This window comes from Microcaecilia unicolor, chromosome 7, assembly GCF_901765095.1.
Source record: "Microcaecilia unicolor chromosome 7, aMicUni1.1, whole genome shotgun sequence".
NCBI lineage: Eukaryota > Metazoa > Chordata > Amphibia > Gymnophiona > Siphonopidae > Microcaecilia > Microcaecilia unicolor.
In genome coordinates this window covers 126103456-126124137 of record NC_044037.1, presented here as the reverse complement: position 1 = coordinate 126124137, position 20682 = coordinate 126103456, and the positions used below count along the sequence as shown (strand labels likewise).

The following is a 20682-nucleotide window of genomic DNA, read 5'->3' as shown; positions in this document are numbered from 1 at the left end:
AAATTAAACGCAGAAAAACTCAATGCCTGATACTCACCTCCCAAATACAACACAAAGGAATTCACCGCTATAAACACACCAAACCTAAACCTTCAAATCTCAGAAACGCTAAAAATCCTTGGAATCACTATTGACCGCCACCTAACGCTCGAAACTCACGCTAACAACACAACTAAAAAGATGTTTTACAGCATGTGGAAACTGAAAAGGATAAGACCATACTTCCCAAGATCCGTCTTTCGCAGCCTAGTGCAATCCCTCGTACTCAGCCATCTGGACTACTGCAACTCACTATACGCAGGTTGCAAAGAGCAAACACTGAGGAAACTTCAAACAGCCCAGAATACGGCAGCCAGACTCATCTTTGGAAAGCCAAAATATGAAAGTGCAAAACCATTACGAGAGAAACTGCACTGGCTTCCACTCAAGGAACGCGTCACTTTTAAAGTATGCACATTAGTCCACAAAATCATTCACGGTGAAGCCCCAGCCTACATGTCTGAGTTAATAGACTTACCACCCAGAAACGCCAAAAGATCATCCCGAACCTTCCTTAACCTCCACTTCCCCAATTGCAAGGGCTTGAAATACAAGGCGCTACACGCGTCAACCTTTTCTCACATAAGCACGCAGTTTTGGAATACACTGCCGCGCAACTTAAGAACGATCCACGAGCAAGCTTCCTTCCGCAGATTATTGAAGACCCATCTTTTTTAAAAAATTTACGGAAAGAACCAAAACACATGAAGTCCATACTTACTGTTCATTAATGCATCATACATCCACTTCTGAACTCTCATTCCCGTAATATCACATCACTGATACCTTTACTCCAGGGGCGTAGCCACGGGTGGGCCTGGACGGGCCCAGGCCCACCCACTTGCCCTCCAGGCCCACCCATCCAAATCCTTCATCGCTGTCGCTGCCTTTTCTCCCGCGGCTTCCGGGAGGCAGCGATCAGCATTACCTGTAGTGCCTGCCCTGAAATTATGCTTCTTTTCTCCCCAGGCTTCGCCCCGCTCGTTTCTTCGCTCGTCGGCAGCGCTACGCTGCGCTGCTATTCAAACAGGCAGCTCCGCTCCTCTCTGCCGCGTCCATCCGGCCCTACTAAACAGGAAGTGCATCAGAGGGCCGGATGTACGCGGCAGAGAGGAGCGGAGCTGCCTGTTTGAATAGCAGCGCAGCGTAGCGCTGCCGACGAGCGAAGAAACGAGCGGGGCGAAGCCTGGGGAGAAAAGAAGCATAATTTCAGGGCAGGCACTACAGGTAACGCTGATCGCTGCCTCCCGGGAGCCGCGGGAGAAAAGGCAGCGACAGCGATGAAGGATTTGGATGGGTGGGCCTGGAGGGCAAGTGCTGGATTTGTGGTTTGTTGGTTGGGGGGGGGGAAGGGATACTTTTGCCAACAGTCAGACTTGTAGGAGGAAGGGGATTAGAGGGAACTGGGAAGGAAGAGAGCTGCTGGAGGTGGGAGGAAGGGGCTGGAGAGCTTCTGGAAGAGGGAGGGAAGGGAGAGAGCTGCTAGACATGGGAGGGAGAGGAGGAAGGGGTTGGAGAGCTGCTGGACAAGGGAGGAAGAGGAGGAAGGGACTGGAGGGAAGGGAGAGAGCTGCCGGACATGGGAGGAAGAGGAGGAGGGGACGATGGAAGGGAGAGAGCTGCTGAAGGAAGGGGAGGAGGGGACTGAATGGAAGGGAGAGAGCTGCTGGACATGGGAGGGAGAGGAGGAAGGGGCTGGAGAGCTGCTGGACAAGCTAGGAAGAGGAAGAAGGGACTGGTGGAAAGGGGGAGAGCTCCTGGACATGGGAGGAAGAGGAGGAGGAGGGGACGATGGAAGGGAGAGAGCTGCTGAAGGAAGGGGAGGAGGGGACTGAATGGAAGGGAGAGAGCTGCTGGACATGGGAGGGAGAGGAGGAAGGGGCTGGAGAGCTGCTGGACAAGCTAGGAAGAGGAGGAAGGGACTGGAGGGAAGGGAGAGAGCTGCTGGACATGGGAGGAAGAGAAGGAGGGGACGATGGAAGAGAGAGAGCTGCTGAAGGAAGAGGAGGAGGGGATCTGGGTGGAAGGGAGAGAGCTGCTGGACATGGGAGGAGAACTGGAGGGAAGGGAGAGAAACTGCTGGTACAGCACAAGGAGGGAGGGAAGGGAAACAGAAATACCAGACCAAGGAGATGAAGGAAAAGGGAATATTAAACCTACAGCTTGAGGGAGGGAGGCAGGAAATCAAGCAACCAAACCAGATGCAGGAAAGAGGAGGGAGTGAGAAGGAGAGAAGCTGGATGGGGTAGGGTCAGAGAGGGTAGAAATATATTGGCACTGGGGACAAAGAGAGGGGAGAAGATGGACAGAGTAATATAGGGACACAGAGAAAAGGAGATACTAAACATGGAGGAAGATAGAGGTACAGAGATGGAAGAAGATGGAAGGATGGCAGAGAAAGAGGGAAAACGGATGGGTGGGGAGAGAGACACTGGATGGAAGGATGCAGAGAGAAAGGGGAGAGACTGGAAGGATGTGGAGAGAGAAGGGACACTGAACAGAAAAGGGTAGAGAGATAGACACTGGTTAGAAGGAGGGAGAGAGACATTAGATGGAAGGATCAGGAGAGAGGGTAGATGGGTAGAAGGATGGGGAGAGAAAGAGGGAAGACACTGGATGGAAGGGTAGGGAGAAAGAGGTGACACTGGATGGAAGGATGCAGAAAGAAAGAGGGGAGACTATTGGAGGATGGGGAGACACTGGAAGGATGGGGAGAGAAAGAGGAGAGCTGCTGCATGGAAAGGGGGAGTAGTGAAAGATTGGAGAATAAGAGGAAGAGGCATGGGGAGAACAAGGGTGAGAAAAAGATGAAAAGCCATAAGTAGATGAAGGAAATTAAAGAATGGATAGTAAGAATGAATTAAATCTGGACACAGAGAGAGGCAGAAAAATATTGAAGAAAGCAAAGAAAAAGGAGAGAAAAATGAGAAATGGCCAGGAAACCCTGGCAGAAGAGTTAAACGAAAGAAAGCAGAATCTAGAGACACAATGAGACAAAGTAAATGACCATACAACAAAGGTAAAGAAAATAATTTTATTTTTAATTTAGGATAAAGTAATATGGTGTTAATAAAGTTTCAGAGACCAATACTTCCTTCCTTAGGTCAGGAGAGGATACCGTAACAGCATTATACTGACCTGAGGCAGGAGGTTTTGGCCTCTGAAAGCTCACTGAAAAGGATTAGTAAATTGTCTGAAATCGGATGCACTGAAAAGCAGCACTTTACCCTGTGTGACAAACGCATCTGAGTGTGACTAAATTTTGCTAGGGGGGGGGGGGGGTACAGAGAAAATTTTATGCCCACCCACTTTGGGTTCAGGCCCACCCAAAATTGGCAGTCTGGCTACGCCACTGCTTTACTCACAGAAAGATATATACCATATGTCTTCATGCCTTATTATCGCCCTCTAAGCTCCCATTGTCTCCTTCCAACGTTTCAATGTTTGTGTTCCATTGTTACATTCCTTAACGACACCTCGATTGTCTCGCATAACTCTGCACAATGTAATCCATAACCAATCTGTAACAAATTGTATTTCCATCATTTAACTCATATTGTAAGCCACACTGAACCCGCAAAAAGGTGGGAAAATGTGGGATACAAATGCAATAAATAAATAAATAAATGTCTGTATCATATCTCCCCTGTCCCTCCTCTCCTCTGGGGTATACATATTTAGGTCTTTGAGCCTCTTCTCATATATCTTCTGGCACATATCCCATTATTTTTGTTGATTTTCTTGAGCTGCTTCAAATCTTTTTATATCCTTAGTGAGATACATCTCCAAAAACACAGTATACTAAGAAGAGCCTCACCAACAACCTCCTCCCTTCTGCTAGTTATGCTCCACTCTATGCATCCTAGAATCTCTCTGGCTTTGGCAACTCCATTGTCTCATTGTTTTGCCACCTTGTGTTCTCTGAGCAGCTAAGCAGCTGTGAATTAACAGTCAGGGTTAGCTTTAGAGGTTATGGCTATGAGCCAGGCTTAATGGTTAAGTTCAGAATTACTTTTGGGGTTAAGGATTTGTGAGTCACAGGGGTTATCATTTTGAGTGGCGTTAGAGTTGGAGTAAAAGGTTAGGAATTATGGTTAAGGGAAGACAAGGTCATAATGAAGAGACTAAATTAGTTCTTTACTGTGGTCTTCATTGAGAAAGATGTGGGGGAGATACTCATATTAGAAATGGTATTTAATGATGAGTCAAGGAACGGAAACAAATTTCTGTGAACCTGGAAAATGTGAACAAGGCAAAGAGACAAACTGAACACACTGACTACTTATACGCTACCTCTGGGTCCTCTCAGTTCTGAAACTATCTGTGGAAGAAGCAGCATTCTGATGATGACCAATGACATCACTGATCCCGAGAACAAGACCACACTAGCTTCTGCAGTGTCTTAGCCATTACCCACCACACTGATGACCGATATGCTACCTCTGGGTCCTCTCAAAGGTATTTTTCCACCCTGAAACTATTTGTGGGAGAAGCAGCATTCTGAGTGTGGCAATGACTGATGACATCACTCACCCAGAGTACAAGACTATGCTAGCCTCTGAGGTGTTGCGTCTCAGGTGTTGCACTAAAGGGGCATGCTCCACCCCTTTGTGTGCCCCTTTGTGCACAACTTTGGAAGCAATGAGGAAGTTACAAGGCAGCTAAGAGATTGTGATTAAATTTCAAAAATTTTGGCGGTAGGCTTTATGTATTCATCTAAGGTATTTTGTGTCTTATAGGTGTTGAGAAAGAAAGCATGTTGAAAATGCAATGTTAGTTGAATATTTATCAACATGTGCTAGGTTTAAAATGTAATTATCATACATTGTTTTGCATATATTGTTGAAATTATATTATTTGATAAAGGATTCATTAGAAAGTGCTATATAGTCTTGAGCCAGTTGTTGGATTTACCTTGGGTGTAATGGTGCTAACTTTAAGATGGTTAGTATGTAAGTTAATCGTGACTTGACTAATTGGACAAGAGATTGTTGGTTTATAAGGGGGAAATAAGATTCCAGTATTAATTTCATATAATTATAGACCTAAATTATATTATAGTTGGGGGTAATTTGATGATTTTCTAAGGAGAAATGATATTCAGACATCAGAATGGTCATGATGTAAAGTGTAGCTTTCAAAAACTTCAAGGAAAGCAGACTGTTTGGAGGGACAAGGGTGGTCACAAAAGTACACGCTAACTTGAAGCATTATGCCATAGAGCTACCTGCGATTCATTTGTCCCCATAATAATTGCCTATATCAATGCTACATCAGCCGGCAATAAGACAAATTATTATTATTATTTGTTACATTTGTATCCCACATTTTCCCACATATTTGCAGGCTCAATGTGGCTTACATAATACTGTGAAGGCATTCGCCAAATCCAGTATGGGATAGGTACAAAATGTTCTATTGGGATAGGGAAGATAAGATTCAATCAAGTTGTGTTGAGGTAAAAGAGTTCATTAATGTCCAATACGATCTTTAATATTGAAGTGTTGCATAAAAGAAGACAATTAGGCTTAGTCTGCATAGTTGAGTATTGGCTTCATTCCAAAGATGATCCTTTGATCAAAGAGTTATGTTTGAATGGTATAAGATAGTACACTAATTAGAACTATGAAAAAGGGAGGTAGCATTGCGATTATTTATGTCCTTTTTTTAATAGTGAACTAATATCACTATTTATGTCACCCTCTTTAGAGATTTTTGCATGTACAATTCAAGACAAGACTTTATCAGAACAATTATGTTGTATTTTGTTTTATCATCCCCTAATATTTGGCATATAGCACTTATGGATTTTATATCTAGTATTTTCATGAATAAAGCAAATGTTATTTTATTATCTTATCTTATGGCTTATATACCACTTAATCCAAACAAATGGTCCTACGCAGTTTACCAAGTAATATTGAAAAGGTACAACAGTTCAACTTTGACATAAAATAGCTACATCATAATAAAAGAATATACAATGTTGACAATTAATTGAAGAAGCTAAAAATTAATAATTTCACAACACACAATAAAAGGAGTTACATAGATCATAAAACATGTCTCTCAGGGGTCCTTTACTAAGATGTGGTAAAAGGGGGACTGCATAGCAGGTAAAAGGCTGTCTCTCTCTCTCTCTTTTTTTTTTTTTTTTTTAAAGAAATGGCCATGCAGTAAGTGAACCACTTACCGCATGGCCATTTCATGGGAGAGCACTTACAGGTGGCGGTAAGGGCTCCTGTACTAACCTGGCAGTAACCGCCAGGTAAATACTGGTGTTACAAAATATAAAATATTTGTAGCACCGGAAATGGTGCGCATTGGGGGTGGAAATTGCTGTGGTAGCCCAGTGGTAGTTCCTGCCCGCAGTAAAATGGCTTCTCAATAAAACTGATAACAGAATAAAAGAATCTATGAAGTGTAAAATTTCTGTGAAGAAACAGTGTGTTTTATTAAGCCTGTAAAAAGTATTGGATATTTTCCTGCATTATGTCTTGAAGTGTATTTCTCTTATTTGGCCAGCAGGTGGTGTTTCATTGTTGTAAGCTGTTGCAGAAAATAAAAATGAATATTCTCTCTTTAGTTTAACACAAACAGGAAGCAAGAAGCAGTATATTTATTAAATTTTCTTTTTCTGGGCTCTGACTGGCCCAGGAGCTCATTTTCATTTGGAGAGTACTGGCTTGTACTCTACTCTTAGCCAGGAAGAAAAGAGAGACACATCTCTTTGCTGAGGCTCGGTGAATTATATGTCCTGATCCTGTCAGATACTTTTTAGAAAGTAAAACAAATGTTTAGTTAGTGTTATAATTATCCATATTTCAGTTACCTGTTATAGTTTGCTGACTGCACTTCTTTTTGTTTATTGTATATTTTTAGACAATAAATAAGTTTCAGTTTATTGCCTCTTTGTCTGGACTGCCCACAGTGAGCTTACCACCGCTTAGTTAAATGGCTTCTCGATAAAATTGATAACAGGATAAAAAAAACTCTATGAATGGAGAGTACTGGCTTGTACTCTACTCTTAGCCAGGAAGAAAAGAGAGACAGATCTCTTTGCTGAGGCTCAGTGAATTATATGTCCTGATCCTGTCAGGTACTTTTTAGAAAGTAAAACAAATGTATAGTTAGTGTTATAATTGATCCATATTTCAGTTACCTGTTATAGTTTGCTGACTGCACTTCTTTTTGTTTATTGTTCAATATTTTTAGACAATAAATAAGTTTCAGTTTATTGCTTCTTTGTCTGGACTGATAAAGAATCCTGGTGGTTTGAGTGTTGGATCTGTGAGTGCTTTCTGTGTGGCTCCAGTAACCTAGAAATCACTGGGGATAATTTGAGAGTGGGAGACTCACCAAGAGGCGGTTGGGACCCAGCCAGTGGGAGGAAGGTGCTAGTGTAGAGCATGAGTGGTAGGTGCAGGTGGACCTGAACTGTGCTGAGGATAGGCCCTCTAAGTGGCCAAGGGTAACCCCAAGCGGGTGGCTAGACGTTTCCTGACAATTTCTCATATGTCTTCAACTTTTTTCTGAAGGAATAGTAGGAACTACCCAACCTGAGTTCTAAGGGCAACTCATTCCAATCCAAGCAACAACAGAATTGATGGAAAAATGATGATTTTCAATGCCTATAATATTTCAGCCCACTAGGGGAAGGAAAAAACAACATGCACCGGTCTCTAGAATGACGTCTATTCTCGGGCAGACTGGATGGACCATACAGGTCTTTGTGCCATCATCTACTATGTTACCATGATTAAATTTGCAGATGACACAAAACTATTCAAAGTTGTTAAAAACACATGTGAACTGTGAAAAATTGCAGGAAGACCTTAGGAAATTGGAAGACTGGACATCCAAATAGCAGATGAAATGTGATACACATTGGGAAGACTAATCCAAACCATAGTTACTTAATGCTAGGGTCAAGGTGCCATCATAGACAATATGCTAAATCTTCTCCCCAGTGTGCGACAGGGGCCAAAAAAGCAAGCAGGATGCTAGGAATTATTAGGAAAGGGATGGAAAATAAGACAATATTATAATGACTTTATATCGCTCCATGGTGCAACCTCATTTTGAGCACTGTGTGCAACACTGGTTGCTGTATTTCAAAAAAGATATAGCGGAATTGGAAAAGGTTCAAAGAAGGGTGACCGAAATGATAAAGAGGATGGAACTCCTCTCATATAAAGAAAGGCTAAAGAGGTTAGGGCACTTCAGCTTGGAAAAGTGACAGCTGAGGGGGAGTGTAATAGAGGTCTACAAAATCCTGAGTGGTGTAGAAGGTAGAGCTGTGTTGAATATTCATATTTTATTCAATTTGGCTTTGAATAGTGCCCCGAATACATTATTTGTATTCAGACAAATAGTGATTTAAATTCAAATACGAATAATCCAAGCTTCTCTTGTGCTAAATCCTACTGAACCACTTGATCTCTGATTTCATATGGCTTATTTTATTATTTGTTATATGCTCAATGTCCATTATTCATATTCAGTACTCAAATTTGGGTGAATAGTATTTTTCATGATTGATATTCGGCTGAATAATAAAATATGCTATTTGGTACAGCTCTAGTAGAAGGGTAAAAATGAACTGTTTTTTTTTACTTTTTCAAAAAGTACAAAGACAAAAGGACACTCAATGAATTTACATGGTCATACTTCTAAAATGAATAGGAGGAAATATTTCTTCACTCAATGAATAGTTAAGCTCTGGAACTCATTGACAGAGGATGTGGTATCAGTGGTTGGTATATCTGGGTTTAAAAAAGGTTTGGACAATTTCCTGGAGGAAAAGTCCATGGTCTACTATTTAGATAGATATGGGAGAAGCTACTGCTTGCTCTGGAATCGGTAGCATGAAATCTTGCTACTATTTGGGATTCTGTCAGGTACTTGTAACCAGAATTGGCCACTGTTGAAAACAGGATACTGGGCTAGATGGACCATTGGTCTGATCTAGTATGGCTATTCTTATATTAGGTTTTTATACTTCCTTCCCAAATCTCAAGCTCAGTCCCTATAGGGCAATGTTCTCAGAAAGACCTCCGCCTAACCAAATTTAATTGGCACCTTTCTGCAGCAGGGACCCAGAGTGTTCCTCCTGCAACTGCATAGGAAGGCACATTTGACATGCTGCTACATTTGGAAATTTGTATTATGGTTCTTCCTTGTACAGCCAGTCTTACTTGGTTTGTTGGTTTATAGTTGATAAATCAAAATAAAGATATTGGAACACATTAAAAAAGGATTAATGGTTAGAGTTAGGGATACTATAATAGACTTGGCTTAAGAATGATTAAGATTAGTGGGTTAATATTAAAAGAATTTAACTCTTACCATTTCCATAAGGCTGCTGAACTCCAACAGAGGGAATCCTACTCCCAGCTTCAGCACCATAAACTGCAAAAGGGCATAGAAAAATTGTTTAGAATTGAACTTAGTGAGCTATGGGCCTGAGAGGATCTCTGCTATAAAGAACACTGCAAGATGAGCTACTATACAAAGCTACTAGAGAACTAAAAATCAGTCAGTAGACATTCAAAGTGATTTAAACGGCCAAGAGAGGCTCCTGGTCATTTACATCTCGTGTGGGGCTATCTAGGGATATTCAGCAGCTGAATATCCCCACTAATCACCCATGTGGAAACTGAGTAGTTTGTGGGCGCTTTGGGGGCAGAGTTTGGGCAGAGCAGAAGCTTAGCTGGTTAGCAGCGATTTTCAGTTCGCTAACTGGCAGAAGAACCACATAAAGTTAGAACAGTAAAAAAGGCTGTTCTAACTTTATGTGGAGAATTAACCAGGCATCGGTCTGATCAGCCAGTGCCTGGTTAACCTCCGGGCCCCGGCCAATGTGTTGTTGTCCACCTCCCTTCCATCCTCTGGAAGCAGAAAATCACAGCCCCCCCCCCCCCCTTCTGATCCACCTCCCTCCCTTCTTCCCATTGCCCAGAAACGTAGAAGCAGCCCCCCTTCTGATCCCCCTAAAACCTCCAATGGACTTTTCCAGGTAAATGGAAATTTACCCATAGACAAAAGGACTCTCCCCTCCTGATATTTAAGTATTGTGGTCAGTATTGACCTTAAATGCTGACTTCTGCATTTAAATATATACCCAGCTATTCAGCACCAGACCATGCTTGGATACTGGAATTGAAAATCCAGGTATAAGGTGGCCACTAGAAGTTATCTGAGTACTGGCATTAAATACGGGTGGTACGCGAATAACTTCAGTCTCCACCACCCCCCACCCCAATTGCCCAATAGGGAAGTCAGGAAAGATTTTCAGCAACATTAAATAGATTATGCCACTGAAAACAAGTGATTGGCTCCCCTGAGCTGTATTTATGTGAGTAGCGGCTACTCCTACCCAGATAAGTCCTGCTGAATATCAGGTTCTTTAGGTTTAAATTGTTATTGGAAAAGAACATCAAAACTCATACAGCACAGTAGCAAACAATCATGAGTCAGCATGTAATATCACATTTCAGGTAAGAAGCATTTCACGACATGGGACCCTTAGGGGGGAATACTATAAGGTGGCATCTAGAAGTATGTGCTATTTACATGCATCAAAGGCACCATTAATTGATAGTTATGCATCTATCTGCCTTATTTTCGAAAGAGAAAGACACCCATATTTCAACCCAAATCGGGAGATGGGCGTCTTTCTCCCGTGGGCGCCCAAATCGGTATAATCGAAAGTCGATTTTGGGCATCTTCAACTGCAATCTGTCGCAGAAATGGCCAAAGTTGACGGGGGCGTGTCGGAGGCGTGGTGAAGATGGGACTGGGGCGTGTTTATCGGCCGAGGAGAGATGGGCGTCCTCGGCTGATAATCGAAAAAAGAAAGGAGTTTTTAGCACGAATTTGGGTCACTTTTTTTGACCCTTTTTTTTCACGAACAAGTCCCAAAAAAGTGCCCTAAATGACCAGATGACCACTGGAGGGAATTGGGGATGACCACCCCTGACTCCCCCAGTGGTCACTAACCCCCTCCCACCCAAAAAAACAACTTTAAAAACTTTTTTTTCCAGCCTGTATGCCAGCCTCAAATGTCATACCCAGCTCCATCACAGCAGTATGCAGGTCCCTGGAGCAGTTGTTAGTGGGTGCAGTGGACTTTAGCCAGGTGGACCCAGGCCCATCCCCCACTACCTGTTACACTTGTGGTGGTAAATGGGAGCCCTCCAAACCGCTCCCAAAACCCACTGTACCCACATATAGGTGCCCCCCTTCAGCCATAAGTGCTATGGTAATGGTGTAGAGTTGTGGGGAGTGGGTTTTGGGGGGATTTGGGGGGCTCAGCACCCAAGGGAAGGGAGCTATGGACTTCAGAGGTAGTTAACTTTTTTTTAAATTGTTACAAGTGCCCCCTAGGGTGCCCGGTTGGTGTCCTGGCATGTGAGGGGGACCAGTGCACTACGAATCCTGGCCCCTCCCACGACTCAATGCCTTGAATTTGTTCGTTTTTGAGCTGGGTGCCTTCGGTTTCCATTATCACTGAAAAACAATACCGCCCAGCTCAAATCCCCACAAATCCGATGCATTTGGCTGGTACAAACCGTATTATCGGAAAAAAGATGGACGCCCATTTTTTTCAAAAATACAGTTTGTCCCGCCCCTCCACGTACCCATTCTCGGAGATAGATGCCCATGGAGATGGGCGTTCGATTATGCCCCTCCACGTGTACCAGGTGCTACTCTATAAGCTAGCGCCTAAGTGCCATAGCACAGGGGACATACATGTGGGCAGTTACGTGCATAGTTTATAGAATACTATAAATTAAATGTGTCACCTGGCACTCTTAGTTGTGCCAACTTACACCTGCCATTGACATGGGTGTGCCAGTGCCAACACAGTGCGCTATAACAGAATTTTGACACTTCATTGGCTCCCTATCCATTTCTGCATACAGTTCATAGTCCTCTTACTGACTTACACGTGCATTCACTCTGCAGCTCCTCAGTACCTCTCACACTTATCTGTCTCTACACGCCTCCCTGGGAACTCTGCTCATCGGGTAAATCTCTCTTATCTGTACCCTTTCTCCTCCTCTGCCAACTCCAGACTCCATTCCTTTTATCTTGCTGCATCATATGCCTAGAATAGACTTCCTGAGTCGGTATAGCAAGCTCCATATCTGGTCGTCTTCAAATTTAGGCTAAAAGCTCACCTTTCTGAAGCTGCTTTTAACTCCTAATCCCTACTTCAGTACCATATCTGTTGTGTCATTCCCACCTTAAATAATTCCCTCATCCCTTATTTGTCCTGTTTGTCTGTCCTGATTCAATTGCAAGCTCTTTCGAGCAGGGACTGTTTCTTACATGTTCAAGTGTACAGTGCTGTGTATGTCTAGTAGTGCTATAGAAATGATAAGTAGTAGTAGTGGCACCAAGGTGCCATTATAGAATTGGTGCTAAGTGCATGGCATTGGGGCATTTAAACTGAGCCACCAGTTTATAGAATTTACTTGTTGATCCATAAGCTCAGAAATCTTAAACTATTATTTTATTTTATTCCTTCTCATACCCCTCCCTTCCCTGAACCATACCCAATCCCAGAGGGATACATACCCAAACACTGGGGAGTCTAAGCTCCCATATCAGTTACTTCAAGCCATCTCTTTAGTCTCACTCACACCTCCCTATCACCCCTCCCATCCTCTTCCTGTCCCCCATTCCCCACTCCTTGCTAATGCCTCATCAGTGTGCATGAGCCACATCCAATCAGTAACATTACTCCATGATACTTACAAGCAGAGTTCCAGTATTCTGCTTTGTAGCTGATGCTAAGAATATTACTTTGAGCTCTCAGAGGGAGTTTGAAGGTACTCATTCCAAGTGGCCATAAACAATTTCCAGTGCCTTTGCCCTCCCTTAGCCCATCCACGATCCATTTGCACCAGTTGGTTCAGGGGATCATGCCACTGCCAAAAAGGTGGTGTCTGAGGTGTTTGCCAAGCAGAAAGAATTATCCTCTTACCCAATAACCAGGCCCTTTTAACTACTGCTGCCTTTCTGTACCATGGACTCCCAGCTCCAAAAGGTTGTAACACTAACTTTGATCCTAATAGTGCTTCTATGAAATCATGCAATTTTCCTCCAAAACCCTGTACTCTGGGACATGATGTCCAGAACATATGGCTCAAGGACACCAGCATTTTCCCACACTCTGCCCAACTGACATATTTAAAAACCTTACCTGAAAAGCTCCATCTGGGAGGAAATATGTCCTATGCACCACTTTGTATTAAAGGGAGAGAAAGGGAAATGGGACTTGATATACTGCCTTTCTGAGGATTTTTGCAACTACGTTCAAAGTGGTTTACATATATTCAGGTACTTATTTTGTACCAGGGGCAATGGAGGGTTAAGTGACTTGCCCAGAGTCACAAGGAGCTGCAGTGGGAATTGAACTCAGTTCCCCAGGATCAAAGTCCACTGCACTAACCACTAGGCTACTCCTCCACTCTTTGAAAGGTAAAGGGTTATGGTTTGATACACAGTACAGTCTTGATTATCTGACCATAGGTAATCTGACCATCTGGTATATCCGACAGACTCCCCGATGCATTTATTTCTATTAAAAACCTTTGTTTTAGAACAAATTTTGAAAATTGGGAGCACTGTACCTTTGTTTATGCATTGTTTGAGGAGTTTATGCAGTGTTTTCTGTATTATCTGACTTTTCTATTATCTGACAACGGATCAGTCCAGTTTAAGTTGGATAACCAAGACAGTCCTGTACCGTCTTTCTGTGGGTACAACCAAAGCAGTTTATATATATCATATGCAGGTACTTTTTCTGTCCCTAGTAGGCTCACAATCTAAGTTTTGTACCAAGAGCAATGGAGGATTAAATGACTTGCCCAGGGTCACAAGAAGCTGCAATGGGAACTGAACCCAGTTCCCTAGAGGTTCTCAACCCACTGCACTAACCATTAGGTTACTCCTCGAAGCAGAAATAGCTACTAGCTCCAGTATTATTGCTATGGAGCGCATGATTTTCCTCCCCAACAAGGCCAAAATCAGTTCTGCAGTCCCTTACCCTGCCAAAGACTCACATCCTATTGGGAAATCTAAATCCCTCAAAACTGCATGCAGTTTTGCAATCAGTACTTGGATTGCTTCCTGGGACATAAAAAATTCCACCAGGTTAGAGCACAGAGGGCTGATACCTTCCTAAACCACTTATATAACTATTGTTTCAACTCCAAAAAAGGAGTATACCCTCCTCTATGGCCAATTGCTCCACTTGTACTATCTCCCTATCCTCTCACTCTGTGAAGCTTTTTGCCTGCATCCTTAGAATAAAATCACTGTTATCTTATAACAGCAGATTTTATGTCCACTCCACTGAATATTGCAGCCTAGTGCATGGCTGCCTCCATGCCCTTCTGAACTGTAGAAACAGAAATTTCTGCTTAATCTCCACTATAAACATCTCCAGCTTGCCCTGCAGAACATGCTTATGAGATAATAGGAGGACAAATCCTTTCTGAAACTCTATGGGTGTGTACTCTGAGGTGTCAAATAGCCAATGTTTAAGATGCCTCAGTATCACTCTAGGTCTGGAAGTCATTAGCCTCCTCTCTTCAGGGGCCTTTTAGCATTTCCAAAGAGATATATGTCCACTCCCCCAACACAAACAAATCACACAACAGACTACCTGAGGACCCTCTTAAGCACCTGCAGTGGGAGGGTCTGCAGTACATACAAACAGTGAAGAAAAATAGCAGTTTAAAATAGGGCCTCCCTACCCTCCAGAAACAAAGGCTCCTGCCAGCGTTTCAGTTTTCTCAAGTGTCCTGCAGCTGTGTCATTACATTGCAATGAAACAACTGAGAGCAATCTGCAGGTAAAGGAAGGCCTAAATACCTAAAAGATCCCCTACAACATGTTATTTGGGCATTTAAAGTTAAGATCGCTTCTGGTGAGGGGAGATGAGTGGTGTCTAAAAAAAGAAGAAATATCTGCAAGCAGGGCCACGGGTCACTCCTTGTAAAGTGCCTGAAAATAATCAATAAGAATCTGGGCAATTTGATCAGTATGAATAGTAACACTACCGCCAGCTGTCCATAGGCATGGAACTGCTCTAGAACCCCCCACATCTTCACCACTTGCGCCAGCAGCTTGCCCATTTTATTTCCATATTTATAAAATTTATGCTTCCCATAAAGGAAGCTCTGAGTGGTATGCTCATGGTTGAGGGTGTTCAGAGTCGTTTGAATGATTTAGCAAGATAGGTCTCTTTCAAAGAAGAAGTAGGGTTATGAAGGTATGCCAGCTTAGCACGTTTCAACTGTGCCTCTAGGATAACTATACTGGCTGCATACCGTTTATTGCAAAGACTAGTGTAGGCAATTATGTTGCCATGCAAAACTGCTTTTGCTGTGTTCCAAAAGAGGGTGGGTTGATCGCGATGGACTCCATTATGTTGTAAAAACTGGCCCCACTTGTCTACATTTTTGAAAATCCTTGTGATGACGCAATATGTGTGAAAACGCCAATCCCGAACCGGTAAGTACCCAGACAGCGCCTCCAGTTCTACCCACACCAGCGAATGGTTCAAGACACCCCCTGATCCCATTGTCACCAATGCAATGGAAGAGAACAAGGGATGCCTGACAAAAATTTAATCCAACCTGGACCACGTCCTGAGTGAACAAGAGAGATGTGTATAATCTCTAACTTCTGGGTGCAATAGCCTCCAGCAATCTACTAAGTCTAATTGTCTTGCAAACATGGACAAAATTCCACTCCCTGGCCCCCAACCATGACTCCCCCAAGCTCCCACAGAACAATCATCAGAGAGGGACATGACAAGATTCATATCACCGGTTACTATCAATAAAGGAACAGCTTGGTGAGTAGGCTGGGGTAAAAAGAAGGAGAATACAAGGTGGGACCATAGATAACAAGTAGGTAAATCTCCCTTCTATGAACCCACACCTTGGCCAACAAATAGCGGCCCTGATCATCTGCCAAGATTAATTCAGCCTTATATGGGAGCAACTTATGAAAAAGGAGAGCTACTCCACTGCACCTCCCCCCAGAGAATGCAAATAAGATTCCCCCCAACCAGTATTTATTTTTATTTATTTATTGCATTTGTATCCCACATTATCCCACCTATTTGCAGGCTCAATGTGGCTTACATAGTTTTGTTATGACATTGTCATTCCAGAATATTAGATACAGTTAGTAGTGTGCAGAGATTAAGTAGGGAAGAAAGAGGAAGTGATTAGGCGGGTGATTGTATAAGTAGATTTTCATAGCTGGTTGGGTTGGGAAAGTGGGTCAGTGAAGCTATTGGTTCTCGTTGTAGGCCTTGTTGAAGAAGTATGTCTTCAGAGATTTGCGAAAGTTATTTGTTTCGACAATTGATTTCAGGTCTGTGGGTAGAGCATTCCATATCTGCGTGCTCGTGTAAGAGAAGGTAGTGGCATGCATCAGCTTGTATTTTAGTCCTTTACAGCTGGGGAAGTGCAAATTGAGAAATTTGTGGGATGTTCTTGTGGCGTTTCTGGGAGGTAGGTCCACTAGGTTCAGCATGTAGATCGGGGCATCTGCGTGTATGATTTTGTGTACCATCGTACATATCTTGGACGCAATGCGTTCCTTAAGTGGGAGCCAGTGCAGTTTCTCTCTTAGGGGTTTTGCACTTTCATATTTAGTTTTTCCAAATATGAGTCTGGCGGCAGTATTCTGGGCTGTTTGGAGTTTTTTGATATCTCTGCAACTTTTGATGTTCCAAATTGAATTGTGTCTACTGAAGGCACGCTATGTCCACATGATATTGTTTAAGTGTTGCCATTATTTTTGCCCGCTTAATAGGAGAAGATATTCCCCCTATGTTCCAGGTTGCTATTTTGCATTTAGGTAGTGCCATGAGAAACCCAAAATAAATGACGTGAAGGGGCATAATCGAACGGAAACGTCTATCTCCATGGGCATTTATCTCTGAGAACGGGTCCGTGAAGGGGCGGACCGAAGCGTATTTTCGAAAAACATGGACGTTTATCTTTTTTTGAGCTGGGCATTTTTGTTTTTCAGCGATAATGGAAACCAAAAGCGCCCAGCTCAAAAACGAATAATTCCAAGACATCTGCTTAAGACAAGATTCAATTTACATAGACATCATATGAACAATGCTGGTGCCAATAGGGCTCCCACACCTGTTGGTCAACATTTTACAGGACCAGGACACTGTACCAGTGACTTCACAGTGAGAATCCTGAAAGGTAACTTTAAAACCATACAAGAACGTAAGACCTTTGAAGTCAGAATGATTGAATATTTTAACACCCAACAGAAAGGACTTAACAAGGATCTGGGGTTCCTAGCCCATATTTAAACCATAAAGCTGTATGTCTCTGTTGATCACCCCACCCCTCACCTATCCACACCCATCCTGTTAGGATATCAATGATATGCTTTGATGTCCCCATGCATACCTCCTACCCACCCCCATCCTCCCACCCTGTCAGACTGTCATAGTAATGCTTGAATGTTTTCACTTATATACACTGTTAGCTAGCACATTTGCTTATTTCCAATCTGACGAAGAAGGGCATCCTTCGAAAGCTAATCAAGAAATGTATTAAGTTATGTCCAATAAAAAAGGTATCATCTTATTTTCTTTTCCATGTTTTATTTTGTTTGATTTCTATTGATAACCTTAAGAATGGACTAACACGGCTACCACACTCCTCTACTTAAGATGAGGGGGAAACAAAAGACAGAGCAGATGGCAATCAGGCAGGCATGCTATAGCTTTCTTTTCCAACCTTCCACTCATTGTAGCCCCATCTTGGATCTCTCTGAATTTAGCAATCCAAACTTGAGTTTTCTGATATTAACTCATGAGCACACCATGAAAAAATATAATAAAATACATAGCGTAGCTCTCTAAGATGTAAGAGCCATGGATCCCTAACAAACTTAATCCAGGAATGAGAACATATGAACATAAGAAAAGTCATGCTGAGTCAGACCTAGGTCCTTCGACCCCAGCATCCTATTTCTGATAGTGGCCAAAAAGTGGATCTATTTTGCATAGTGCATATCTATGGATGAACAATAAGTACATAAGTAATGCCATACTGGGAAAAGACCAAGGGTCCATCGAGCCCAGCATCTTGTCCACGACAGCGGCCAATCCAGGCCAAGGGCACCTGGCAAGCTTCCCAAACGTACAAACATTCTATACATGTTATTCCTGGAATTTTGGATTTTTCCAAGTCCGTTTAGTAGTGGTTTATGGACTTGTCCTTTAGGAAACCGTCCAACCCCTTTTTAAACTCTGCTAAGCTAACCGCCTTCACCACATTTTCCGGCAATGAATTCCAGAGTTTAATTACACGTTGGGTGAAGAAACATTTTCTCCGATTTGTTTTAAATTTACTACACTGTAGTTTAATCGCATGCACCCTAGTCCTAGTATTTTTGGAAAGCGTGAACAGACACTTCACATCCACCTGTTCCACTCCACTCATTATTTTATATACCTCTATCATGTCTCCCCTCAGCCGTCTCTTCTCCAAGCTGAATAGCCCTAGCCTCCTTAGTCTTTCTTCATAGGGAAGTCGTCCCATCCCCGCTATCATTTTAGTCGCCCTTCGCTGCACCTTTTCCAATTCTACTATATCTTTCTTGAGATGCGGCGACCAGAATTGAACACAATACTCAAGGTGCGGTCGCACCATGGAGCGATACAAAGGCATTATAACATCCTCACACCTGTTTTCCATACCTTTCCTAATAATACCCAACATTCTATTCGCTTTCCTAGCCGCAGCAGCACACTGAGCAGAAGGTTTCGACGACGACACCCAGATCCCTTTCTTGGTCCGTAACTCCTAACGTGGAACCTTGCATGACGTAGCTATAATTTGGGTTCTTTTTCCCCACATGCATCACCTTGCACTTGCTCACATTAAACGTCATCTGCCATTTAGCCGCCCAGTCTCCCAGTCTCGTAAGGCCCTCTTGTAATTTTTCACAATCCTGTCGCGAGTTAACGACTGAATAACTTTGTGTCATCAGCAAATTTAATTACCTCGCTAGTTACTCCCATCTCTAAATCATTTATAAATATATTAAAAAGCAGCGGTCCTAGCACAGACCCCTGAGGAACCCCACTAACTACCCTTCTCCATTGTGAATACTGCCCATTTAACCCCACTCTCTGTTTCCTATCCTTTAACCAGTTTTTAATCCACAATAGGACATTTCCTCCTATCCCATGACCCTCCAATTTCCTCCCAAATCTACCCGAATAATAGTTTTTAATGGACTTTTCTTCCAGGAACTTCTACAATCCTCTTTTATTCTTTTGACTCTTACTATGTTTATCATTTTGACTACAACATTTGGCAACAGATTCCACATTTTATTTACATGCCAATTTTTTTTTAATCAATTTCTTTTCAATATGCTGGTCATTAGTTTCATGAGTATCCTCTTGTTTTTAACCTTCCACTCATAAATTTTATAAATGTATATCATATCCGACTTAGTTGCCTTTTATTCAATCCAAAAATTCCTAAGCTGTTTAGTCTCTCTTTACAAAAGAAGTGTTTTGTCCCCTTCATCATTTTGGTTGCCCTTCTCTGAACCTTTTCTAGTTGCACAATATCTTTTTTGAGATGGGGCAACCAGAATTGCATACAGTAGTCAAGGTGTGGATGCACCATGGATCTATACAGAGGCATAATGTTATTCTCAGTTTTTCCCACCTCCTGCCTTCACTTTGCCTTGACCAGGAAGTTCACGGGATCCAAGACCTGTAGAACACAAAGATATAGAGAAAGCATGAGAATGAGTTCTACAGTAAGAGGATTATGTAAGAATACTCTAGAAGGGGATGACTTTGTGGCTCAAGCCATAATGCGCAGAACTACTGCTCAAAAGTCTCAAGTATGAGTCTCCTCTCTGATGGAGCCAGTAGGGAACAGAAGTATCTCGAAGATCATTAATTCATGGGAAAGCATCTACATCTACATCTACACATGCTAGCCAAAGAAATCACACTAATGAGGCTTCCATCCATCCATTCTGATCATTAAGACCATGCATAACCATGCATACCATCTGGGGTAGCGTGCACATTAAGGGGAAAAATCAAAATGGGGATAAAGCAAAGATACTTACCTGTAGCAGGTATTCTCCGAGGACAGCAGGCCTTATATTCTCACAAGTGGGTAATGCAGGCTGCTTTGACTGGTCCGTATCTTATGACCAGTGCTTTTTTTGTGCCGGTACGCGCCGGTACAGCGTACCGGCACCTTTTTTTCCTAGGCTCACCTACCCACCCTTAGCTCCCCAGCCCTGCTTTCCGTTCCTCCCACCCGTGACGTCCCTTTTAAGCCCCCGTCGAGTTCCAGCACCCCAGCCCCACCTGCCCGCCCTTAGTTTCCCGACAGCCCCACCCCCGCAACGCGTTTAAATCTTTTATTATTTTTATTTATGTGAAGTCTCAGCGCCAGCATTCGTGAGAGGACCAGGCTTACCTCCTCCTGCCTTCCCTTCATTCCCGCTCAGTGTCCTGCCCTCGCAGAAACAGGAAACTACGTCACAGGAAGGTGGGACACTGAGAGGGAATGAAGGGAAGGCGGGAGGAGGCGAGCC

The 20682-nt window shown here is 43.0% G+C and overlaps 1 protein-coding gene across 1 annotated transcript in view; it reads right to left on the bottom strand.

The window, feature by feature from the left end:
- The window catches only part of LOC115475076 (fibroin heavy chain-like), a 223143-nt gene that overhangs the window by 173014 nt on the left and 29447 nt on the right, over positions 1–20682 (bottom strand). The window contains exons 6-7 of the mRNA XM_030210816.1: positions 19791–19838; positions 9388–9450 (exon numbers count right to left, since the gene is read on the bottom strand). Coding sequence (XP_030066676.1) covers positions 9388–9450; positions 19791–19838 — 111 coding nt within the window. The remainder of the gene's footprint in view (positions 1–9387; positions 9451–19790; positions 19839–20682) is intronic.